This window comes from Neltuma alba, unplaced genomic scaffold (assembly GCF_004799145.2).
Source record: "Neltuma alba isolate B1F8T4 unplaced genomic scaffold, ASM479914v2 tig00010560_pilon, whole genome shotgun sequence".
Taxonomy (NCBI): domain Eukaryota; kingdom Viridiplantae; phylum Streptophyta; class Magnoliopsida; order Fabales; family Fabaceae; genus Neltuma; species Neltuma alba.
In genome coordinates, this window is record NW_021635427.1 from 741,505 (window position 1) to 769,239 (window position 27,735).

A 27,735-nucleotide genomic window follows, 5' to 3' on the forward strand; every position below is an offset into this window, starting at 1 on the left:
TTTCAATTTAATTTATTAACTTTGAAAAGAGTATTTTAAGTTTTTTAATCTTATTAGGCCCTGAAAATGATGATTCAACAAACTTAAATAGCGACTTTGCTATTAAATACCAACAAAACATTATTTGAATTTTAATCTTTTTAATATAGCTATTTGTATAAAATCTAGAATTTTTAATACTTTAGCATTTTGAATATTTTATTAGATATTTAATTCTTTAAATGCCTATATTTTTAACTATATAGAGTGATTATAGTGAAAAACTTAAAATTTAAAACATGTTTTCTCAGCATTTTCTATTGAATGAGATTAACTTTGTTAAGATTAAGGGGCTAAAATACATTTTATAAATTTAAGATATTAAATTGAGAGTTGAGGTAAATTTAAACAATCAAGGAAAAATTGGGGAGAAGGACCTAGAAAAAATAATATTTATTAAAAATGATGTTAAAAATTATAATTATTTATAAGGATCAAATACAAAAATATAACGTTGAAAAATACCAAATCGCCCTTAACAAAATTCCTACATTTTCTCTTATCACCTCCATTGAACAGATTTTTTTTGACAATCTATGAAAATTCTTTATAATTTTTTTTCTCATCTATATTTGCAACAATATTGATTAAAATCAAATCGAAATCATTTATTATTAATCCAAAATGTCTTATATATTTGAACACACAATAAAATGAACTTATTCATCAACATGAACAGTGCTAGTGGCAGTTAATTTTCATCTGTCTTTCTTTGGTTCTAATTGAAATTCTCCCTTCTTTTTTTTTCAAATATCTCCTTCGTTACTTTTCATTTTATAAATTATTTTACTATATAAATTGTTGTAAATATATTGAAATGCACATAAAAATTTTTAATGGATTTCAATAAGTACAATTAGAACTTTTATAATTATTTTTCTTAATTTCACTTTTTAAAATAATAAATAAAAAGCTAATCATAAACATTTAAAAGCTACTTAAACTAAACAAATCATGAAAAATTAAGGGATGTTTAATTGTGTCCTATCTTGGCATTTTGTGCCAATTCCAGTTATTTTGAGACGGGAGAAAAGTATGTGATACAAAATGGGATGCAAGTGGAGAGCATCACATCCTAATATATAATCTTTTTTATTTTATAAATTTCTTTTATATATTACTATGATAATAATATTTGTCAATTATTAGTTTGATTGTTATTTTCAAGTTGTTTTATACGGGCTACATGGTTTTTTTTTAATGGATGTGTTTTTTTGTTTTTTGTGTTTCAAGTTTATAAGAAACTTTTTTTTTTGCTAATTTTTATCAATTTTTTTATATGGTTTTGATCATGAGTTCTTAGTCACCATGTACAATTGGTTTTCAAATCAAGAAAGTCAAGAAATTCAAAAAAAAAGAAAAAAAAAGAACTGGATATCTCAGTCCTATTCGCTGTCCCTTCCCCTTTTAAATATTAAATATTGAATAAACATTAATTTGATAATTTTACAAGAAAAAATAGGGTCTAAAATAATGTGTTTTCCAAAGATGATTTTATTATATAAAGTAATTTCAATTTATATTCAAATATAAATCGCATTTTATTTTAGTTTAACGTGTCCTGTTGAGTAGTCTCCAAAGGAAGGACCTTTGCAAACCTCCAACATCAAAAAGCTTTCATCCAGTTTCCTCCATCACTCCCTCTTTTTCTTTTTCCTCCTCATCTTTTCTGCTTCTTCATTAGGATCTCAGGTTTCATATTTCTCTCTCCCTTCCTATTTGCATATTTGGCATTTATTCCAACTATAATAAACTTCTAAATACAATGCAAAATACGGGAACAGGGGGATTTGAAAGTAATCACGGAATAGTATCATCCATGCTTATTAATGAAGTCATCCATGAGCTTTCTGTTCCTTGATTATTTAATGAATAACCCCTTCTTCGATAAAAGTATGATTCAAAACCTTTATAAAAATAGACGGCTGTGTTTTTTTTTAAATCATTTTTTCTACCAAATTTACAAAAGTTAAGTTAATTACTTACAAAACAATTGTTATTTTTCTTGAAGAACTCAAATTAAGAAAAAAAATTATAAATTTAGAGAATAAAGTAAATTAATATTCCAAACCTCTCTACTAATTCTCCCGTTTAAGACAAGAGGGCTTATATTCAAAAAAACAATAAATATTTCATCACACACAGGGTATTCTTCCACACAGACACAAAAAGCCCTTTTTTCGGCTCAGTAGTCAGAATAAAGGACGGTTTGGCGGTGTTATATCCCATACACGATGGTTTACAGATGCTAAAGGTTAACTATCTTTTTCTATATATCATAGCTGAAGAAAAATTTTATTAGCAGCCAGCTCAAGAAGAGAACGAACGCACTAATAAAATAGAAGATATTAGAGATGCCAAGGATAGACGATGACGAGATTGTTTCTTCCCTTTCTTGAGTCTCCAATTGCGTTTGGCGCTCATCATCATTATCTTCACTCTCAATTCCATTTTCGGAGCTACCTCCTTCTTCGTAACTGTCGAAAAATCTGGCCAATCTTTCTGACACGGATTGTAAGTTTCTGCCCACAGATTCTTCAGCTCCGCCGTAATCGTCATCGCCTTCAAAGATCAAATGAAACCCACATTTTTTCAACTCTAACCCCTTATCCACAGGTGGGTTTAATCGAGTCACGCATAATGTGTCACCATCTCGCATGAAAGGGAAGAGATGATGGTAATCCGGGTACCGGCAAAGGTATATGTGTTCCTCATTGGATTTTGGCAACCCACGCAAGTCCAAACCTGAAGTACATGTATTTTTGCCGAGTTTGAAGACATCTACCTTGAGATCAACCAATCCAGGAAGAACATTTCGCAGTTCACTAGGTACATCATGGTTGATTGAAAGAATGATACCTATGATTACACCTGTTAGTTTACGATACTTGGGCTTCGACAAGCTTACAGCTTGTCCCGAAAACCAATTGGGTAATCTTGTTCCTGGCAAGCTCAAGTTCAATAAATTCCTCAGTGTAACCTGTCATACAAGGGAGTCAGTTGACTACTACGGGAAAACAAAAAATTGATAAAATAGACATTGGTCTGGTTTATCCCAAAAATAAACAAGAATGTATCCATGCTTTCAATCTTCGTTTACTTATTCATTGATGATGGGAGAGAGAAAGAGAGGGAAAGAAGAAACCTTAGAAAGCCTTTTGCGGACTGCGGAGGAGCACTTAAGGCATCCACCCAAGTACAACCACCTCAGAGACTCCAAGCGTTCAAGGCCAGGAATATCCACCAATTGTACACAATTTGTGAGGTTCAGATCCTTCAGACTTTTTAAATTTGAGAGATCATGAATGCTTTGTAAGGCACAACAGTTTGTAGCATTCAGCCTCGTCAAGCTTGAGGGAAGTGCAGGGAGAGACACCAGTTCAATGCAGTTTTGAATATGAAGTTCCTTGAGAAAGGAAAGGCCTGCCATACTGGAAGGAAGGCTGTAGAATTTGTTTTGGCTCAGATTCAAAGTCTCTAAAGAGGACAAGTTCTCAAAATTATCAGGAATTTTCCCAGATATTCTCCAACCACGAGCATCCAGATCACACAGAAATATCATATTGCACAAAAAAGATGAGATTACAAAAGAATCTTCAAGCATGTTATTTTCGGACTTCTTGGCCATCTTCAACGTCCTTAAACTGGTAAGCATGCCAAAGCTTTGAGGTAATTCTGTCAGACCCGTTTCCTCCATCCGAAGATGAAACAAGGACTTCAAATGTCCTATAGAATGTGGAAGCCTTCTGAGCATTTTACATTGGTCCAACCTTAAATGGACTAGATTCTCGAGCCTTCCAATGGAGTCAGGCAGTTCTACAATGTTACCTTTGAAAATGTTCCAGGTTGTGAGAGCTGTGAGGTTGCCAATCGATTTAGGTAGATATTTCATCTGACAATTCCTCATTTCAAGCTTTTTAAGTAATGTCATATTTCCAATCTCATCTGGTAAATCTGTGATTGCTGCCCCGTCTAGCTGAAGCTCAACAATGGAAACCAAAGACTTAACTGACTCAGGCAATTTATTCAGAAACTTACAATTTCCTACTGAGAGTTCTTTTAGATAAGACAACGATCCAATTGAAGAAGGAATCTCTCCAATAGCACTACCAAAAAGCCGAAGCTCTGAAAGTGATATGAGATTTCCAATAGAATCGGGAATCCCAGTGAGAGATTGGCAATGCATCAAACCAAGCCTTTCAAGGTTTTTCAAACGCCCGATAGAGTTGGGTAGTTCTTCTAATCCAGATTGGTCGAGAGACAGCTCTTGCAGAGAACCCAGGAGTCCTATGTTGTTGGGTAGCCTTTTTAAGTGATGGCAACCATTTAAAATAAGAGTTTCAAGCTTCTCAAGGTGAAAAATAGTCTCAGGCAGCTTCACTAAGGCCGTGCGATCAGCAAGAAGTTTTCTCAGTGATTTCAAGTTGGCCATATTTTCTTCTGGTAACGATTTCAACTTCCGGCAGTCAGAGAGACAGAGGCTCTCCAGATTTTTCAGCCCAGATATATCATTGGGTAACTCAATAAGTTCTCTACAAAGAGTCAGATTCAAATGACGAAGTGTAGTCAAACTGCCAACTGATTTGTGAATCCTACTCAGGTTGAAGCAGTTCTCAAGAACAATCTTCTCTAAACGTTGACACCCAGAGAGATCAGGAAGAGTTTCTAGTTGGTAGCAGTGGGACATGTTCATGACCATTATGCTCTCTGGCACCTGCATGCCAACGTAATATGTTATTATGACATTAGAGAATTGATATTAGCATCTTAGTAGTGGCTCACTATTTGCACGTCAGATTTAACCCGTGTCAGGCAGTAATATAAAAGGGAAAGAAAAATAATTAAGTCTGATTCGTAAAAGATAAAGCTTAAAGATGACTCCAAAGTAAAAGGAAACTAGAAATTAGAAGAAAAATTTAGAGAAAAGTTCCTCAAGTATTTTCTATCATGTTTTCTCGCAAAACATAATTAAAAAATTTGTTTTGGCACCAAAAAAAAAAAAAACAATTGCGAGAATATCTAAAAGTCACACTTAAGTGTGTTCTCTATACTAGGAGGCGCACCTTCTAACTTTGTATATTTTTTGTTGCACCTGAAGGTTTTTCTTTCAAAACATCTAATATTCGGAGGAACGTTGAAACCTGACTAATCTAGATTTGAGTCAAAGGTCACGTGGTAATCGGAGGTAGCTTTTCTAAAGGCATTCATACAAACTCGAACTCCAAATCTCATTCTCTAAAAATAAATATCCATAAATTGTGCATGAATAATTTGAATGCAAGGATTTGTAACCTTCTCATTTGATAATTCTTTTAAGTTAGAATTTTTTTTTTTTTAATGTGACCCACTAAGATGTCTGTAGCAATATCATGATATAACTAAAAATAAGATAATGAACATGGAAATTGAAGAATGAAGACTACCTTGGAGCCTTTCCGATCCCACAAGTTCTGAACATTGCTGTGAGTAAGGTCAAGGACAGCAAGTTCCCTGGGCCAAAAATCAGAAGGCATGAATTCTAAAGGGCATCCTTGCCATTGTAGCCACTTCAGTTCTGCAGGGAAAGATTTGAATTTCCCTTCCAATCGCAAATTATTGATCTGAAGCAGCGCCAAGTTCACCATGGGTTCAAAGGACTTAGTGTGAATCACTAGAGCCTCTTTGTCTTTCTCAACTCGTTGAAAATATTTCTTGTGCATCTGTTTAAAGAATGCCAGGGCATTTGTGTTCCTAGAAATTAGTTCATCACCTTTATGATCTTTAGCAGATCTTTTCTCGAAGTCTAGGACCATCCCTTGAGTACTACGAGTTCCCTACGGTTTCCAGAACAACCAAATATTTAATAACATATATAAGAAATAGGCACTATTATTAGTGGGGTGGAGAAGATGCCATAAATCGCTAATCGCTAATATATAAAAAATCACTATAGTCTGTGTCAAATATATGCCAGACATTATATAATATTTTAATGTCAAGTATGTCCGTTATTGTCCGATGCATGCCTGCATGCAAAGTGACGACGTATTATGGCATTGTAATATTCTAATGAACCAAATCTAACTAAGGTAGTTGCTCTGATTAAATAATCTGTCACGGCTGCCTTATAAAATTCAATCTTCTCTTTTGTTTTAGTCACTTTTCCAGCCCGCACAAGACAAGTAGCACGAGGACATACATAACATACTTTTACCTTACCAAGAACTTTTATAAATTCAATTTTTTTTTTAAAATATAGTTATCACCACTGAATTTTAAATCCCTTTTGGAAAAACTCATTGACAGATTAATATAGTTACCTATATCAACATCAATTTAATTTAAGGCATAACTCTAACGCAGCTGTTAAAATTTGTTAAAATCAAATAATTACATCATAATAATATCTTTAAAAAACTATTTAATCCATAGAAAATAATTAATTTTTTGGCCTTAACAAGGATGATAATGGAGTTCTCCGAAGCATCTCAGATGACACAGACACACAAAAAGAATTTATATTCAAACTGAAAAGCCTTTATCAGGATCCTTACCTTCAAATTCCTCAAGACATTTAGAATTTCAGATCGATCCCACAATCTACTACGCATACCAGGATCATCAAGGTCTTCATACACAACAATTTGCCTCCCCGTGTCTCTAATTTGATCATGCATCCAAATGGTTTCGTCCTCTCTGATTTTGATCAAACATTTCTCTCTGAGAACTGCGATTGCTATCTCTCCCTTAAATCCACAGCCTCTCAATACGTCGATCACATCTTCTCGCTTCATGCTCATTTGGACAAACAAGCAAGCAATATCAAGGAAGACGCATTTCTCTTGTTTATCTAACGCCTCATAACTAATCTGCAACACTTCTTGGAGATTCCCAGGTCGAATCAGCTTCAGCTTATCCACAGCATCAACCCATTCCTTTTCCCTTCTCTTACCAAACAACATTGAGCCAAACACTTCCAGAGCTAAAGGCAATCTTGCTGTTAGAGACACTATTTCCTTCGACAATTTCAAGAAAGTTTCGCCTGCAGGTTTCTTTCTTCGCATTGCATGGTAACAGAATAGTTCTAGCGACTCAGAGTCATCCAATATCTGAACTTCGTACAAGACATTAACATGAGTCTCAGGCAGAGCTCGCGTATCCCTTGATGTGACTAATATACGGCTTCCCTCATGGAACCATTCTCTTTTGCCAATTAGAGTATCGAGCTGCTTCACATCATCCACATCATCCAGGATTATCAGAGCACGGTTTTCACTAACTGCTCTTCTGAAAGCAGAAATATCGTTACCAACCACTGCTTGAGAGGAAATGTCACTTATAATTCTGTTTCTTAGAGAAATTAGGCCCTCATCTTTGGATGAAACTTCTCTAACACTTGAAATGAAGCTGCGATGCTCAAAATCCACAATGATTCTGTTAAAAAAAGCCTTCGCTAGGGTAGTCTTACCAATCCCACCCATCCCATACAATCCCAATACCCTCATGCCGTTGGATCTCATGTCTAACAATTCCAACAATTGCTCAATGCGAGCATCGAGTCCAACGGTAAACTCAGCCACACCAACTGGAGCATTACTCAGTTCCCTCAGAATCCTTGTCACTAAAAGTCGAATCAGGTCATCTCTCTTTTCTCTTTCACTATACCAGGAAATATAGCAAATTAATTAGCGAAACAGAATGTGGAGAATAGTAGATAGTTGTAAATGGATGTAACTACTATTTACAGCTACACACTAGTCTCAACACAGAGGAGTACTCAGTAACAGAAATGACCTGGGATACCAGAAAGGGAAACCAGCAATTCCACCTACTTTCTTCAAAGCTTCCCTCCATCTGCTTACCTCTTCTTTGCTCCTCTCGGCTTCGTGTTTCTTGAAGTATCTTCTGAATGGACCCTCTTGTTTCCGAACATGACTCGGGTCGACGTTGAAAAAGACCGGCAGAATCAGTCTCCCGCAGTTCCAAATCTTTGCGAGCTCATCCAGACACCAATGAGAAGAAGCATATCTCGGGGAGAAGATGATAATCGAAGCGGCCGAGTCATCTATGGCATCAAACAGACTCGGGTCTATCTTGTTACCGCGATCCAGTTCAAAGTCGTCAAGGAAAACCCGAACGCCGCGAGATTCGAGGGCGTTGTAAAGGGGAGTAGTGAAGCAACGACGAGTATCGGCACCTCTGAAGTTCAGGAAGACGTCCCAGCGGAGCCTGAAGGCTCCTGGGGTCGACGAAATGAGATGGCCGTCCGGTGACATTTTTGCGCGACAAGTCTAAATTGCTTTCTGGAGAAAGAAGGAGGGTAATTACAGAACTGTAAGAACTATAATTTCTCGACAAGAATACTAATCGATACTTTCTTGCACTCATATTGTAGAAATTTCCACGCAGAATCGGATTCTAACTGTGGATGAGGTTTGATGAAAGAGAAGGAGATTTCAGATTCTCGGCACGGCAGGAAAGGAATTGATTCTAACACGACGCTTCGTGTTCACTCACGGCCATACGTATGAGAAAGGAAAATTTGAACGACCACTCGGTCAAGGACTCAGGGGCCTAATGAGTAATGAACATGTTAACTGAAAGCAGACAGTCTTGTCAACTAGTCAATCACGCAGTTTTGGCGCATCAATTTTATTTTATTTTCTTTCTTTTTTTTATCAAATTTAATACGACTTCGTTTTTTAGTTAAAAAACAAGGGGGATATGTTTAGGTTCAAAATATAAAACGTTATCAGGATAATTAATATGATTTTTTTTACTTTTGTCCCTATTAAACATAAGAGAAAAATGAGAAATAATAAAAGTGTAATCCTGAAGGCAATTTTACCATTTTTAGAGGTAAAATAGGAAAGTTTTATCATTTTAATACACATTTAATGATTAAACTTCCATTTCTTAGTATGTGAGAAAAGTTAACCAATATCTTACTAGAGAAAGTACCACTCTAATCCTAATTATAATTTATAATTCATTTACAAGAAAAATTTTTTGTCATAAATATAAATCACTTATAGAGTATTTAATAAATTTTTTTCAATTTAAGTTTATGTAATTCTCGTTGTGAAAAGAAAAAGAGAAGAGAAAGTTGAAAATGATTTTTAAATGTATAAATTTCAAAAATTTTATTAATTTAATATATTCTTTAATATGTGAAAATAAGTTATGAATGACTTATAATAAGGATCAAAGTAATACATTTTATTGATTTTTTATTAAAAAAAACTACACTTTGCTACTAACGCGTACGCACAACAACATCCTATGATCATACTATCTCTACTTTTTAATATAAGAGTTAATTGGATATTGAATTTGACTCTGATTATAAGACTTTAATTCACTCTATCTCTCCAATTTATAATATTTTTTGTTAAAATATCCATATTAATTGTAAGGATATCTGCCAAGACATAGTTTTAATGTATATGATTCAAGAGGGTAGTTGAGAAAAATTAATATACATTTGTTACAATTAACTAATTAACTAATTTCTTTAATATCTTCAAATTAGTTATCTAGCTCTTATAATAAGAATCGTTCTAAAATTTTGCTCTTCTACCCTTATTGTTATTCTTAGAGATATTTAGTGCATGTATGGTTCACTTGAGATAGTTTGCAAGTAGCCTTCAGTGCTTAATTTCCATATGGTCGCTTTCACCAAGAAGTAACAAATGAGTCATTCCCTGCTCTCTCTTGCGATCTTCCCCGAGTTACATGTTCATGGACGCCGTTCTGCAAAGGAAGCAAATCTGTTAGAGAGAAGTAAAAAGAAAGGTAAGGATGGAGATGAGGAGGGATCAGAAGCGATGGAAGTAGAGAAGCAACGATCATTTAGCGACACTCTGAAAGGCATTTATAAAGGAAGCGAGGAGGCATCCGAGGTTCGTAATGAGCAATTTGCGAAGCTGAAGGAAGGGATCACGATAATTGAGCACAAATGAGGTAACAAGAATATTCATGAGTTTGTATTATCGCCAAATGTCGTGAATCATATTTGTAAGCCGTTTTCTAGAAGCTCGATTGTTAAATTGCTGGGTTGGAAACTTGGCATGGCTAAAATGGAAGAGAGACTACAGAGAATGTGGGCAAAAGAGGGGGTTGTATCGGTGGTGGATTTGAGGAATGAGTTCTTTGTAGTCACGTTTCCAAATCAAGCTAATTATGGTGTGGCTTTGACGGGGTTCCCTGGATGATTCAGGACCATTATTTGATAATTAGAGAATGGAAGAGGAATTTTGATCCTATGTCAAAACCTATTGAGGAGGCTATTGTTTGGGAAAGATTAACAGATTTCCCTCTTGAGGCTTATGACGAGATTATACTTTCTGCGATTGGTGATCCGATTGGTCATACTACTAAAGTTGATATATCCACTTTATTATTGGCTAGAGGGAGCTTTGCTAGAATGGTAGTGCAGGTGAATTGACTTTGATACTATTTTAATTTTAATTGCTGGAATTCCAAATCTATAGTTTTAGTCATCAAAATTTAGTTCGTTGTAAAACGTTAATCCTTGAAAATATACTAATATTAAAATCTACTAAAATATTGTAAACGATATTAAAATGATAATGTGAATTCATCAAATGATACTTAATTTGACCTTGTGTGGATAATGGGGACAAAAAATGAATAGGTCCTCAAAACGCAATACAGATAATAGAGGGGAATGAGTTCTCAAAACGTAATACAATGAACAATTTCTCAAACAAACAACGGGGGGAAAAAAAGAAGCTTAACAATTGTGTTTTAAAGACTGGTTCTTTTTTTCTCCCTTTTGTTATTTATACAAAATTCAGTTAAGTGTCATCTGGTAAGTCCATATCACTATTTTAACACATTTTACAACTCTTCATCTGATTTGTTTATGTTTTTGTAACTACTCCGTAATATAAAAAATTTGTTAGAAAAAGATTGAGGTTCAAAATATAAAACTTTATCAGAATAATTAATATGATTTTTTTTTTACTTTTGTCCCTATTAAATATAAGAAAAAACTGAGAAATAATAAAAGTGTAATCCTGAAGGCAATTTTATCATTTTTAGAGGTAAAATAGGAAATTTTTATCATTTTAATACACATTTAATGATTAAACTTCCATTTCTTAGTATGTGAGAAACGTTAACTAACATCTTACTAGAGAAAGTACCACTCTAATCCTAATTATAATTTATAATTCATTTATAAGAAAAAAATTTTTGTCATAAATATAAATCACTTATAGAGTATTTAATAAATTTTTTTCAATTTAAGTTTATGTAATTCTCATTGTAAAAGGAAAAAAGAGAAGACAAAAGGTGAAAATGATTTGTAAATGTATAAATTTCAAAAATTTTATTAATTTAATATATTCTTTAATATGTGAAAATAAGTTACAAATGACTTATAATAAGAATCAAAGTAATACATTTTATTGTTTTTTTAATAAAAACAACTACACTTTATCATATTACATGTGATAATTATCTCCCTCTGTCTTGGCATTGTCTTTATAGCTCTAAGCCGATGTACATGTTGCTACTAACGCATGCACACACCAACATCCTATGATCATACTACCTCTACTTTTTAATATAAGAGCTAATTGGGTATTGAATTTGATTCTGATTATAAGACCTCAATTCACTCTATCTCTCCAATTTATAATATTTTTTATTAAAATACCCATATTAATTGTAAGGGTATTTGTCAAGACATAGTTTTAATGTATATGATTCAAGAGGGTAGTTGAGAAAAATTAATATACATTTGTTACAATTAATCAATTAAACTAATTTTTTTAATATCTTCAAATCAGTTATCTAACTCTTATATTAAGAATCGTTCTGAAATTTTGCTCTTCTAACCTTATTGTCATTCTTAGAGATATGTAGTGCATATATGGTTCACTTGAGATAGTTTGCAAGTAGCCTTTAGTGCTTAATTTGCATATGGCCGCTTTCACCAAGAAGTAACAAATGAGTCATTCCCTGCTCTCTCTTGCGATCTTCCCCGAGTTACAAGTTCATGGATGTCGTTCTGCAAAGGAAGCAAATCTGTTAGAGAGAAGTAAAAAGAAAGGTAAGGATGGAGACGAGGAGGGATCAGAAACGATAGAAGTAGAGAAGCAGCGATCATTTAGCGACACTCTGAAAGGCATTCATAAAGGAAGCGAGGAGGCATCGGAGGTTCGTAGTGAGCAATTTGCGAAGCTGAAGGAAGGGATCACGATAATTGAGCACAAATGAGGTAACAAGAATATTCATGAGTTTGTATTATCGCCAAATGTAGTGAATCATATTTGTAAGCCGTTTTCTAGAAGCTCGATTGTTAAATTGCTGGGTTGGAAACTTGGCATGGCTAAAATGGAAGAGAGACTACAGAGAATGTGGGCAAAAGAGGGGGTTGTATCGGTGGTGGATTTGAGGAATGAGTTCTTTGTAGTCACGTTTTCAAATCAAGCTAATTATGATCTGGCTTTGACGGGGTTCCCTGGATGATTCAGGACCATCATTTGACAATTAGAAAATGGAAGAGGAATTTTGATCCTATGTCAAAACCTATTGAGGAGGCTATTGTTTGGGTAAGATTAACAGATTTCCCTCTTGAGGCTTATGAGACGAGATTATACTTTCTGCGATTGGTGATCCGATTGGTCATACTACTAAAGTTGATATATTCACTTTATTACTGGCTAGAGCGAGCTTTGCTAGAATGGGAGTGCAGGTGAATCTAAAGGAGCCTCTCTTGACGAAAATAATATATGAACAAAAAGAGTATGCTGTTGAATATGAAGGGTTACATCTTTTATGCTTTAATTGTGGGAGATATGGGCATACTGTGAGGGAATGCATAGAGAAGGAGAAGAAGGATGCAGATATGGGAGGTGAAGTGAGAATGGAGCAAGAAAAAGGGAAGAGGGAGGAGAAGAAGACTAGGATTTATGGAGAATGGATGACTTTGAAAAAAAAAACAAGAAGAAGAGCAAGAAGGGAAAGTGTAGGAAGATCTTTCTCACAATCTCTGTTTCCAAGCTATCGATTTGCAGCATTGGTAGTTGAAGAGGGGAGTCCAAAAGTGGAGGTTAGGCGGCAAGGTGAGATTAAGGGGGAGTTAGGAGGAAGGCTAGATTAATGGAAGCTAGCAAGGGTTACGAAGGGAGGTAGTTAGAATAGAGAAAGAAACTAAAGGGGAAGGTAGAGGGGATTATAAAAAGGTGACTTCGAAGAGAGAAAAATTATTTTGAGGAGACCAGAAGGTGCCGTTAAGAGGCGAATTGAGGAGTAGGAATCTAATATGCAGAAAGGTGGTAATCCTAATGTGGAAGTAAGGCAGTATCTTAAGGAGCTGGACCCTAATACTTGAGTAGGGATGAATGTGGACGAGCTAGTGGTGTTAAGGGATGGTACAAGTAGTAGACAACTGGGAGAAGAAGGAGGATACCCTTCTATCAAGAGGACAAAGTAGTGTGGGTGCTGATATATGTGTGGCTTTGGATTGATTGTTGTTTGTTTGCTTCATTCCTTCCTTTTTAATCATGAATCAAAACTAGTTTGGAATTGTAGAAAGCCTGGTGGTGAGGGTTTAGAGAGCAGTTTGAGACTTCTTGTGCATGAGAAAAAGTTGCATGCTGTGGTGTTATTAGAAACTCGCATTCAGAAGCCTAAGATGGAGGCAGTGCTAAGAAGATTGGGCTTTAGGGATTTTTGTATAATTCCTGGAGTGGGATTTTCAGGCGGAATTTGTGTTGCTTGAAAGGGGTTCTTGATATTCATTGTCATTATTTCTTTTTTCATTTCTTTGTAATATTTGGATTAGACTTTAATGGTTGGATACCTATATATAGAGGCTATATATAAGGCATTTGTACCCATATAAGTGCACGAGCAATATTTCTTGTTTTCTCTCTCAATTCTTGCCCTTCTATTCTCTTTTGACTTTCTAAATTTTTCAATTTTATAACACGTTATCAGTATGAGTTTGTTTTGGGAATTTGAGGTACAAGCTCTTTACGCAAATATTGTTAGCTTTCTCTTATCTTATTATCATATGCAATTTAATTCTCTATACATTTGCCACATTTTGTTGTTCTTTTCGTATATAAGTTTTTTTTATTCATGTTTATATATATAGATATATGCTGTTTACGTTGTTCATATATATATACACACACATTCTGTTTATACAGCTTCTATATATATACACTGTTTATACTGTTGATATATATAATTTATATTGTTTATATTGTTCATGGTAATTATACGGTTTACATTGTTTATATATTTCTTCTTTGTTTATATTGTTTATTTCTCCTTTGTTTCTTCTGTTTATATATTTCTCCTTTGTTTATACGATATTATTTTTTTTTTTTTGTTTACATGTGATTATATGAGGTGATCTATGTAATAATGGGTTTATTTATTGTTTATATTTGATTATGAGTTTGTACTTATTTGATTTATTTCATTATAGAATTATTTTTTTAAAAAATTTGCTGTGTATAGATTTATATATAACACACATGTATATTTACTTGTAGTGTGCTGTAATATATATATATATATATATATATTTGTTGCTACAATGCTCCCCTCACACACATATATATTTATATACATTGTCTCTATATCTTTTATTTATATTTATTATTGAAATTGTCTCTTTATATTTATTTAAATTGTTCTTTATATCTTTGATTTATATTGTCATTTTTATATGTTTTATTCATTCATGAATGATTGGAGATTAATATTTATCATGTTGGGCTCTAATAATTTGCCATATGTCCTTGTTTCATTTTGTGCTCATATTTCCTAGCCCATCATTTAAAGGTTCAAGTTTCATTTTTTTTTTTATACCTGTGATAATCAATTTGAGATCTAATTATGTTTTAAATTCATGTTATTGAATAGTTAGTGGCAATACTAATTTTTTATTTTATGATTAAATGGCCAAAAGTCATATCACTTTTGTGATTATTCTTGCCTCTCTTCACTTCTGTTTTTTTTTTTTTGGGTTAAAATGTAAATTTGTCTCAGATGTTAGGCTTTTTTTTTTTTTTTTGGTACAAACCGGCCTTGGATTTTAAAATCAGAGCAATATTGTCATTAAAAAACTAACATTGACTGTAAAAATAGTAACTTTAATTGTTAACATTTTTAATGGTAAGGGTAATATGGTTATAATTTTAAACTTTTGGAGAAAATTTGTATCAAAAAAACTTTCAGAAACTAATGTTAACCGTGAAAATAATAAAATTGACCGTTAACGGAGAATAACATTAATAAGGTTTTAAATTTTGGGAATAAATTTGCATAAAAATTTTTTTGGGATGTCTAATACTTGAAAACTTTTCGGAATAAATATGCGCCTTATAAACCCTTTTTTTCAGTTACCTGTTATCGTTGGTAATTTCAGACGCGCCACATTATGAGACCTTTTTATGATTCATTGTCAATGTTTTGCTCAACAAAGCAAACCAGAACTAGAAGCCAGTTTTTTTTTTTCCGCAGATTAAAAAAAAAAAGCAGTTGATTTGGCATGGTGTTCTGGGTAAATGCTCTAAGACATTCAAATGGCAAAGAGATGGGAAGAAATTATTGTTTGGGAAACGCGTCACGGAAGTTCAAGCCCCATTTGGCATGCGAAAATTGAAATTGGAGTAGAGGGTGGGCGCAGAATTTGTTTGATATGTTGGGACCTCACTTTCATATGAAACTCCCTTGCATAAAAATCATGGAAGAACTGAAATGGGTCCATTGAAGTAAAGAAGTAAGATTTCATGTTAATATAATTTTTAGTGCATCAACTTTGATACTATTTTAATTTTAATTGCTGAAATTCCAAACCCATAGTTTTAGTCACCGAAATTTAGTTTGTTGTAAAATGTTAGTTCTTAAACATGTAACAATATTAAAATCTACTAAAATATTGTAAACGATATTAAAATGATAACGTGAATTTACCAAATAACGCTTAATTGGACTTTGTGTGGATAATAAGGACAAAAAATAAATAGGTCCTCAAAAGGCAATACAAATAACAGAGGGGAATGAGTTCTCAAAACATGATGTAGTGAACAATTTCTCAAACAAACAACAAAGGAAAAAAAAGCAGCTTAACAATTGTGTTTTAAAGACTTGTTCTTTTTTTTTCTCCCTTGTGTTATCTATACAAGATTCAGTTAGGTGTCGTCTGGTGAGTTCATATCATTATTTTAACACATTTTTCAACTCTTTATCTGATTTTAATATCGTCACATCTCCAGGAGGACTAACTAATTAAGATGAATAAATTTTATGAATTAAAATCATGAGTTTGTAATCTAAGAGACCAAATTCAAAATAGGTCTTAATTTTAGGCTTTGTTTGGTTGGGGTCTTTTTCAGGGGAGGGGAGGATGTGTTTGGTTGGGAGGAGGGGAGGGGGGGGTTAAAAAAATTTGTCTTTTTGTGCTCCCCTCCCAAATTGAGGGTTTTTGGGGGAAGGGGGAGAGAAATATTATGAGAATCTTGACAAATATGCCCATGCCATTTTTTGAATATTCCAGTGGTGCCCTCTTGATTTTTTTTTTTTTTGGTTTCGCATGATTACCTTTGCATTCCCTTCCGCGGTCGCTCAGTTATACACACACACACAAATATAATATGCATATATGTTAATATATTAATTAATTATATATATTAATATATATATTATAATTATAAAATGACACTGTTAATATCATATATATATTTTATTTCCTAATATGTGGAGGGTATTATTATATAGTTAAGGTCTTGTCTTTTTTTCTCCCATTCACTTTTCTAATATATATTATACTTTTATTTCATAATTTTTTTATCACATATAAGTGAGGTAATTGGTTTTTTTGAAATTGATAAATTCGGAAATAATAATTTTGATATAAATGTTGTAATAAAAGAATTAATCAGTCTAAATATAGAGATAAGGGCATATTTGTTAATTTATAATTTCCTCCCCTCCCCTCTTCTTGTGAACCAAACAAGAAATCTCCCCTCCCCTCCCCTCCCCTCCCCTCCAACCAAACAAAACCCATGACCTCCCCTCCCATTCCTTTAATTAACCTCCTCTCTCCTCCCCTCCATTGAACCAAACAAAGCCTTAGAGACAAAAATTATGTTAAGGCGGGATTTTACTACCATTATGCTTTCATATATTTTATTAATGAACAACTTTGGAGGTGTTTGGATCTCCATTTGGGACTAAAAACATGCCTAGGAAATTGGACAACGTGCGTTAGTGGGCATTAGGGGAAAATTCATTGTTTGGATCAGAAGCAATTGAAAAGCTACTTTACTTCCTGATGCGGGCTAACCTTGATGCTGTATTTGTTAACTTTTACATTAGTTGTGTTGGATGGCTAACTTTTGGCTCATATGATCATATTTTTTGCAAACTATTATTACGCCATTTTTCAAATTTACCCTCTTCTTTTTTTCTTTTTTCTGGCAATAAGTTCTCTCCTCTACTCTCTCTTGTTGCAGGGCTGGGTGTCTTGTATGTAATATAAGAGCTAAATAATTAATTTATGGATGTTAAAAAAATTACTTAGTTAATTGTTTGTAATAAACTGATATTATCTTTCTTAAAATATTTTTGTTAATAATGTCCATTGAGACGACCAATAATAAAAACTCCTTAATATGTATATTATTTTGTTCTTATTTATCAGTTATTTATACTCCAAATTCGCAAACTAAGAAATGTATTAAATTAATAATTTTTTTTCACATTTGCACTTATTAAAAAAAAAAAGGTACTACTTTATTCCTATTTATAAGCCACTTATAGGGTAATTAATGGCTTTTTTTCTTATTTTACTCATGTTGACGTAATAAATACATAAAGAGAGACAAAGTAAATAGGTTGAAAAAAATATAAAACATAGTTTTAATACTCATTCTTTAGTAATGGCACATGTGGAAAATTTAGCAATTTAATACATTTCTTAGTTTGCAAGTTTGGGATATGGGTGACTTATAAATAAAAATAAAATAATATTAAAAATATATTTTATATTTTCTCTCACTTATTTACTTTATCATTCTCTGCATTTATTAAATTAATAGGGATAAAATTACACAAAGCTTATTAATTACCCTACAAATAACTTGCATTTGGAAATAAATTTTCCCCCACAAATGACTTATAAATAGGAATAAAGTGGTAATCACTGTATGGATTACTTGAAGACAAAATCAATAAGCATTGGAGAAAAAATTGAATGAGATCTTATATTTAAAAATAGATTAAATCTCCAAGATTTGAAATAATATTGACAAAAAATCATTTTAATGTTGGGTCCTGGTGGAAACTTTCCCTTCTCGTACGTACGGCGACCACTAAGGCACTGAACAGGAATCGCCGTGATAGAACCGTTTATAACGGCACAAGAGATACAGTTGTTGCATTTGAACAGTTAAGAAGTCTGCCCCTTTCCACTCAAAGCAAAGTGCGCAGAGAATTCGAAATTGCCCCCTCTTCGACGATAAACATTCAGAATCCGATTCCGTCCGGAACTTGCCCCAATTCCGCCGGAAAGTATCTGTTAAGAAGTCTACCCCTTTCCACTCAAAGCAAAGTGCGCAGAGAATTCGAAATTGCCCCCTCTTCGACGATAAACATTCAGAATCCGATTCCGTCCGGAACTTGCCCCAATTCCGCCGGAAAGTATCTGTATTATCTTCGTGAAGTCACAGTCCATACAGTTCTGGAAGTGCTCTCCACCACAAAAGCAATACAGACTCGTCACACAGAAATGTCACCGGAAGGCCACGTCATGTCGTCGACTCCGGGAGACTTCAGGCTCCGTTGGGACGTCTTCCTGAGCTTCAGAGGTGCGGATACTCGTGATTGCCTCACAAAACCCCTCTACAATGCGCTCCAATCTCGCGGCGTTCGAGTTTTCCTGGACGATGTTGGGTTGGATCGCGGGGACCAGATAGCTCCGAGTCTGCTCGAAGCCATCGATGACTCGGCCGCTTCGATCATCATCATCTCTCCTGACTACGCCTCTTCTCATTGGTGTCTGGAGGAGCTTGCCAAGATTTGCGACTGCGGAAGACTGATTCTGCCGGTGTTCTACTACGTAGGCCCCACTGATGTCCTCGAACAAACAGGTCCATTTGAAGATTCTTTCAAAATTCATAAAGCCAAGAGGAGCGAAGATGAGGTAATCAGGTGGAGGAAAGCTATGAAGAAAGTAGGTGGACTTGCTGGTTGGGTTTTCCAGAATCCCAGGTCTTCTCTGTTACTGAGTATTACTATGCGTAGGGAAGAGTTGGTAGATGTAAATACTAAACAGTGGCGATTTATATCAGTTCACGAGTTACATCTATTTACAACTTCCTACTTTTCTCTACGCTATGTTCTATTTTTTTAGCCATTCTGACTTCACTTAGTGGTTTACTTTATTTCCTGTTATAGCCAAGAAGACCATCTAATTGGACTTTTAGTACAAAGGATTCTGAAAGAACTAATTAATACTCCGGTTGGTTTGACTGAATTTACTGTTGGACTCAATGCTCGTATTGAAGAACTATTGGCATCGTTGGGCATGAAATCCAATGGCGTAAGAGTATTGGGATTGTTCGGGATGGGTGGGGTTGGCAAGACAACCCTTGCAAAGGCTCTTTTTAACAGACTCGTTGGGCATTTTAAGCATCGCAGCTTCATCTCAAGTGTTAGAGAAGTTTCTTCCAAAGATGGAGGTTTAATTGCTTTAAGAAACAAAATTATCAGAGATATTTCCTCTGAAGTAGTTGTTGGTGACGATATTCCTGCTTTCAAAAGAACAGTTGATCGATATCGAGTTCTGATATTCCTGGATGATGTGGATGATGTGAAGCAACTCGATACTCTAATAGGAAAAAGAGAATGGTTCCATGAGGGAAGCCGTATAATAATCACCTCAAGGGATGCACGTGCTTTGCCTGAGACTCATGTTGATGTCTTCTACGAGGTTAAGGTATTGGATGACTCTTATTCATTTGAACTATTCTGTTACCATGCAATGAGAAGAAATGAACCTGCAGACAAAACTCTTTTGAAGCTGTCGAAGGAAATAGTGTCTCTGACGGGAGGGTTGCCCTTGGCTCTGGAAGTGCTTGGTTCAATGTTGTTTGGTAAGAGAAAGGAAGAGGAATGGATTGATGCTGTGGAGAAACTGAAGGTAATTCGATCTGGGAATCTTCGGGAAGTGCTGAAGATCAGTTATGAGGGGTTAGATGAGCAAGAGAAATGCATCTTCCTTGACATTGCTTGTCTGTTCGTTCCGATGAGGATGAAGCGAGAAGATGTTATTGATGTACTAAGAGGCTGTAGATATGGGGGAGAGATAGCAATCACAGTTCTCACAGAAAAATGCTTGATCAAAATCAGAGAGGACGAAACCATTTGGATGCATGATCAAATTAGAGATATGGGACGGCAAATTGATGTGGAAGAAAACCTCATTGAGCCGGGTATGCCTGGTCGATTGTGGGATCGATCTGAAATTCTAGCTGTTTTGAGGAATATGAAGGTAAAGGATCCTGAAAGAGGTCTTTTAGTTTTGGAGATTATTCTTCTTTGAGTTATGTGAAATCCTTCGCCGCCCATATATCATAGTTGTTAGGGCGAGAAACTGAATTGATTTTCCATCGATTTATTAGTGTCTAAGATGTTATTATAATATTATAACTTGATTCTAACAAATTTTAAAACGGTGTATAGTTATGTTTTAAATTGAATTGATGTTAATTTAGATAACTAAGTTATTCTGTTAATGAGTTTTTCCGAAAAGAATTAAAGTTAAATGGTGATAACCGCTAAATTTTATAAAACATGTCTCAGTCAAGAATTTGTATGATAGTTTTTTATGCATTTGGGTTAAACAAAAGAATGTATGTCGTCGTGCTACTTGTCTTATGTGGGCAGTGAGATTGACTAAGACAAACAAAAGGAAAAAAGAATCTCTGCGACTGAATATTATATGGCAGCTATGACAGATTATATAATTAGATTTTGTTCATTTGAATATTATACGATGCGGTAACATGTGTCGTCACTTTGCATGCTATGCATGTATCAGACCAACACAAACACTATATATTGTTTAAAATGTATTTGACACAAACTTAACTGTATTTTAGTGTTAGCACTTTATAGCGTCTTGTCCAGCCCTCTGATAACAATCCCAATTTCATGAGTGCGCGCGCGCGCGCGCACACACATATATATGTGTTAAATATCTTTGTTGATCCATGTACGTCAGTTGTAGAAGGCCTAACATAGCCCTCATTCTTTATCTAGGCTTTGGACTAGCTATAAAATATCTAGGTGAAATTATTGAATGAGAATTTTTTATTAATAATTTATTCAAAACTTTGCTTATTTATACTTGACAGCAAATAATGACATGATGTGGTTCATGTAACTATTCCCATCCAATAGGATAATGCTTCTTGTTATAGTTAAATATCTTGCTGCTTTGGAAACCGCAGGGATCTCGTAGTATTCAAGGGATGGTGCTAGACTTCGAGGAAAGATCTACTAAAGACAACGAACAAGCAATTTCTTGTTGCAACCTTAAATCTGGTTCCAGTTTCGTGAATGCCCTGTCATTCCTTAAACAGATTCACGGGAAATATTTTCAACGAGTTGAGAGGGACAAAGAGGTCACAGTGCTTCGAACCAAGCCCTTTGAATCCATGGTGAACTTGGTGCTGCTTCAGATCAATAATTTGAGGTTGGAAGGGAAGTTTAAATCTTTCCCTGCAGAATTGAAGTGGCTACAATGGCAAGGATGCCCTTTAAAGTGCATGCCTTCTGATTTTTGGCCCCAAGAATTGGCTGTCCTTGATCTCGCACACAGCTATATTGAGAATTTGTGGAATCGGAAGGGATGCAAGGTATTCTTCGTGCTTCAATTCTCATGCGTAGCATTTGATTAAATTTTTTTTTTCCTTGGCCTCACATCTTCTAATTGTCACATATAAATGTAAGAATAACTACAGCACGGGCCATGAAGATGTGCGACAAGATTATTGTGTACTGAAATTGTTCACGAACGACAAATGATATGAAAATTTTACCACAAGATGTGCCTTAGTTTAGACAGAAACTGAAGCGTGAGTTTAATGCAGCTATTAATATTTTTTCAATAAAATTATGGGTGACACTTTTACTCCTCAATTGACACTTTACGACTTTTTTAAAAAAATAATTGTGTCAACAAATTAGTTTTATTGCAAAACTTATTGAAAGAGACTTGATTTTTTCCTAATTTCTCATTTTTCTTTTATTTTATTCGTGTTTTAGACTGTCAGTTGTGTTTAAGCGTTATTGTTTATAAATCAGAGTCAATTCTCTTTTTTATTTTATATTACGACCTGAGCCGTATTTTATATTACTATAAGATGCTAATGTGCATTCTATAATGTAGCAACACTTTTACCTTGGCTCGCAGGTGCCCAAGAACCTCATGGTCATGAACCTCTCCTATTGCTATCACCTGGAGGCTCTTCCTGATTTGTCTGGCTGTTGATGTTTAGAGAAGATTGTTCTAGTGAATTGCATTAAACTAAGAAGGATTCACGAATCAGTTGGCGATCTGACCACACTTCGTCATTTGAATATGACTCGTTGTACTGAACTTAGTGAGTTACCCAATGATTTATCTGGGCTGAAAAATCTTGAGAGCCTGTCTCTCCCCGATTGCTGCAAGTTAAAATCGTTACCAAGGACCATAGCCAACTGGAAATCTCTAAGAAAACTTCTTGCTAATGGCACTGCTTTAGCAGAGCTGCCTGAGACTTTTTTTCACCTTGAGAAACTTGAAATTCTTATTTTAAATGGTTGCCAAAACTTAAAAAGACTACCCGATAACATAGGACTTTTGTGCTCTCTACAAGAGCTGTCTCTCGACAAATCTGGGTTAGAAGAACTACCCAAAACTGTCGGGCATTTGAAAAAACTAGAGAAGCTTGGTTTGATGCATTGCTATTCTCTCACTAAGATTCCTGATTCTGTTGGAAACCTCGTTTCGCTTTCAGAACTTATGCTTTCTGGAAGTGCTATTAGAGAGCTTCCTTCTTCCATTGGATCATTGTGTTATCTAAACGAACTCTCTGTAGGATATTGTAAGTCTCCGAAAAAGTTGCCTGAGACTATTAAGCTTTTGGCTTCCGTTATTGAGCTTCAGCTAGATGGGACAGCGATCACCAATTTGCCAGATGAAATTGGCGATATGAAATTGCTAAGAAAGCTTGAAATGAGGAATTGCCAGATGAGATCTCTACCTGAATCGATTGGACGCCTCGCAGCTCTTACAACCTTGGACATTTCCAATGGAAACATCGAAGAATTGCCAGACTCCATCAAAGAGATGAAAAATCTTGTTCATTTGAGGTTGGACAAATGCATAATGCTCAGAAAGCTTCCTGATTCTATAGGATCTTTGAAGTCCTTGTGTCATCTTGGGATGGTGGAAACAGGTCTGACAGAATTACCTGAAAGCTTTGGTATGCTTACCAGCTTACAAACATTGAAAATGGCCAATAAGTCTGAAAATAACTTGCTTCACGATTCTTCTGTAATCTCATCTTTTTTCTGCAATATGATATTTCTGAATGATCTGGACGCTCGTTGTTGGAGAATATCTGGAAAAATTCCTGATGATTTTGAGAAGTTGAAGTCTTTGGAGACTTTGAATCTTAGCCAAAACAAATTTCACAGCCTTCCTTCCAGTTTGGCCGGCCTTTCGATTCTGAAAAAGCTCCATCTTCAAAACTGCATCGAGCTGGTTTCTCTCCCTGCTCTTCCCTCAAGCTTGATAGAGCTGAATGCTGCAAACTGCTGTACCTTACAAAGCATTCCCGACCTTTCAAATTTAACAAGTCTTAAGGATCTAAACCTCACGAATTGTGTAAAAGTGGTGGATATTCCAGGTCTTGAACGGTTGGTGTCTTTGAGGAGTTTGTACTTGGGTGGGTGCATTGCATGCTCCTTCCCAATCCGCAAGAGATTTTCTAAGGTTTGGTCTTTCCCTCTTTTTCCCCCTCCTGTCATCAATAAATAAATGGATGAAGACTAGAAGTTTAAGGTAAAGTTTAACTAAATGGTTATAGCTACTCTAGTATAATTGACAACAGATTGAACAGATTAAATGCATGGATACTTGCATGTTCATTTTAGGGATAAGTCAGTAAGGTAATTTCCCATTTCTTTTCGATAAAATCTACTGACCTTATTGAATGACAGGTTACAATGAGGAATTTAAGGAACTTGAGCATGCCAGGAACCAGATTACCCAAATGGTTTTCAGGACAAGCTGTAAGCTTTTCGAAGCCCAAGAACCGTGAACTAACAGGTGCAATTATGGGTATCATTCTTTCTATCAACCATGAATCACTGAGTGAACTGCCAGTTGAACTTCCCGGAGTAGTTGATATCAAAGCAAATGTCCTCAAACTGGGCAAAAACACATATAGTTCAGTGTTAGACTTGCATGGGTTGCCAAGAACGAATGATGAACACTTGTACCTTTGTAGATTCCCAGACTACCATCCACTCATCTCTCGCTTGCGAGATGGGGACACATTTTGTGTGACGAAGAAAAACCCCCCTATGGATGAGAGATTGGAGTTGAAAAAATGGGCGGTTCATCTGATGTTTGAAGGGGATGACGATTATGATGGAGATGAAGAATCTGCGGATAGAAGCCTACAATCTGTGTCAGAAAAGCTGGCCAAGTTTTTCAACACGTACGAAGAAGATGGCCCTATGGATGATGATATTGGAGTGGAGATGAAGAGTGCCTGAAGGAAGAAAGAGTATTATCGTGCTTGAAGCGGATAACCTCATGTCTCTAGCATGGTCTTGTCTTCATCCCGTCGTAATTGTAGCCTCTTCGTTTGGTATGTCTTTCAAATATTCTTTTATCAAGAAAAAGAGGAGGAGGTGGGAATAAGTAACAGGAGAGAGCTACGTGTCACAATGCTAAAGCCGCATTTTTGTTTTTTGAGCCAAAAGCCGCATTATTGTTCAGGTGTTATGTAGGTTGCCTAAATTCTTGCCTCTCTTCACTTCTCTTTATTTTTTTGGGTTAAGATGTAAATTTGTTTCGGGGTGTTAGGTTTTTTTTTTTTGGGTACAAACCGGTCCCGGATTTTAAAATCATAACAATATTGTCATTAAAAAACTAACGTGTACTGTTAAAATAGTAAATTTAATTGTTAACATTTTTAATGATAAGGGCAATATTGTTAAAATTTTAAACTTTCGAAGAAAATTTATACAAAAAAAGCTTTTGGAAACTAATGTTAACCGTTAAAAGAGTAAAGTTGACCGTTAACGGAGAATAACATTAATAAGGTTTTAAACTTTGGGAATAAATTTGCGTAAAAAAATTTTTGGGATGTCTAATACTTGAAAACTTTTCGGAATAAATATGCGCCTTATAAACCCTTTTTTTCAGTTACCTGTTATCATTGGTAATTTCAGACGCGCCACATTATGAGACCTTTTTATGATTCATTGTCAATGTTTTGCTCAACAAAGCAGACCAGAACTAGAAGACAGTTTTTTTTTTGCACAGATAAAAAAATAATAATAATAAGCAGTTGATTTGGCATGGTGTTCTGGGTAAATGCTCTAAGACATTCAAATGGCAAAGAGATGGGAAGAAATTATTGTTTGGGAAACGCGTCACGGAAGTTCAAGCCCCATTTGGCATGCGAAAATTGAAATTGGAGTAGAGGGTGGGCGCAGAATTTGTTTGATAATTGATATGTTGGACCTCACTTTCATATGAAACTCCCTTGCATAAAACGGGTCCATGGAAGTAAAGAATTAAGATTTCATGTTAATATAATTTTTAGGGCAACAACTTTGATACTATTTTAATTTTAATTGCTGGAATTCCACATCCATGGTTTTAGTCATCCAAATTTAGTTCGTTGTAAAACGTTAATCCTTGAAAATATACTAATATTAAAATCTACTAAAATACTACCTCCAGTCTTTAATATAAGACCCCGTTTGACTTTTTGTTTGGTCCTAATTATAAGGCCCCAATCTATTTTCTCTCTCATATTTATACATTTTTTTCCAAGATAGTCCTTCTAATAATGATAGTTCTAGCCAATACACTTAATTAGCAAGGATATTTTAGGAATGACAACACTTATTTATTACAAATAACTAACTTAACATACTTCCTTAATCTCCTCAAATAAGTTAACTGTGTCTTATAATTAGGATCGGAGGTAGTATTGTAAACGATATTAAAATGGTAATGTGAATTCATTAAATGATACTCCCTCCGTTCCTTATTATAAGAGACAAATAACCGAAGTACGTTGATCAAAAAAATAGTTAAAATTAGTTAAGAACAATTAATGTGTAAAAAGTATAATTTTTTTCCAAAAATACCCTCATTAATAAGGAGAGAGAGCATGAGAGAGAACAATTAAATTATTAAAAGAAAGAGAAGTGGGAGGGAGAGAGAGTGTGAGTTGGAGATAATAAATATGGGTAAAATAGTAAATCAACACAAAAAAGTAGAGACAACTTGTAAGTGTCTCTTATATATAGGAACATGCCATAAGCATCAAATGTCTCTTATAATAAGGAACGGAGGGAGTACTTAATTTAACCTTGTGTGGATAATGGGGACAAAAAATGAATAGGTCCTCAAAACGCAATACAGATAACAGAGGGGAATGAGTTCTCAAAACGTAATACAATGAACAATTTCTCAAACAAACAACAGGGGAAAAAAAAAGCAGCTTAACAATTGTGTTTTAAAGACTGGTTCTTTTTTTCCCCCCCTTTTGTTATCTATACAAAATTCAGTTAAGTGTCATCTGGTTAGTCCATATCACTATTTTAACACATTTTACAACTCTTCATTTGATTTTAATATCGTCACATCTCTAGAGGGACTAACTAATTAAGATGAATCAAATTTCAGGAACTAAAATCATGAGTTTGTAATCTAAGAGACCAAAATCAAAATAGGTCTTAGGTCTTAATTTTAGAGACAAAAATTATATTAAGGTAGGATTTTACTACCGTTATACTTTCATATATTTTATTAATGAACAACTTTAGAAGTGTTCGGATCTCTATTTGGGATAAGAAGTATTTGGATAGAATCAAAATCAAGATTTTAAAAATATTTTTACGGTATACAAATAAATATATAAAAAATTTATCTCGATTTAAAAAAAGTGTTTCTAACGAAACACCTCATGCCCAAACACCCCAACATGCCTAAGAAATTGGATTACGTGCGTTGGTGGGCCACTAGGAGAATATTCATTGTTTGAATCTGAAGCAGCTGAAAACCTACTTTACTTTCTAATGCGGGCTAACGTGATGCTGTATTTTTTAACTTCTACATTAGTTGTGTTGGATGGCTAACTTTTGGCTTATGTGATCATATTTTTTACAACCTATTATTATACCATTTTCCACATTTACCCTCTTCTTTTTTCTTTTTTCCGGCAACAAGTTCTCTCCGCTATTCCTGTAATCTTTTTTTTTTTTTTTTGACCAGACTCTATTCCTGTAATCTAAAATATTACTAAAAATTATCATGTCCTATGTTTAGCATTGTAATATTTTGTCTGCCTGTGTGGTTCGAGTTTCAGCTTACATTGGCTAGGCATATACTTTTAGAGATAGGACTAATTAACGTTTATAATTAAA

General features: G+C 34.6%; 3 protein-coding genes and 1 pseudogene across 3 annotated transcripts; 1 reads left to right on the forward strand and 3 right to left on the reverse strand.

Moving 5' to 3' along the window:
- Positions 1-2,308: 2,308 nt before the first annotated feature.
- LOC114757076 (protein SUPPRESSOR OF npr1-1, CONSTITUTIVE 1-like) lies at positions 2,309-21,817 on the reverse strand. The gene is made up of 4 exons (XM_028946070.1): positions 21,748-21,817; positions 5,463-5,677; positions 3,185-4,753; positions 2,309-3,019 (listed from the first exon to the last, which is right to left on the reverse strand). The coding sequence occupies exons 2-4, from the start codon at positions 5,661-5,663 to the stop codon at positions 2,309-2,311; spliced, it is 2,481 nt and encodes an 826-aa protein (XP_028801903.1). The 5' UTR covers positions 5,664-5,677; positions 21,748-21,817.
- On the reverse strand, positions 6,507-7,781 carry LOC114757077 (TMV resistance protein N-like). Its single transcript, XM_028946071.1, has one exon. It carries the CDS (start codon positions 7,536-7,538, stop codon positions 6,507-6,509), a length of 1,032 nt encoding a protein of 343 aa, XP_028801904.1. The 5' UTR covers positions 7,539-7,781.
- LOC114757078 (toll/interleukin-1 receptor-like protein) lies at positions 7,779-8,294 on the reverse strand. Its single transcript, XM_028946072.1, has one exon. The coding sequence runs from the start codon at positions 8,292-8,294 to the stop codon at positions 7,779-7,781; it is 516 nt and encodes a 171-aa protein (XP_028801905.1).
- On the forward strand, positions 18,625-24,843 carry LOC114757079 (disease resistance protein TAO1-like; annotated as a pseudogene).
- Positions 24,844-27,735: the final 2,892 nt, after the last annotated feature.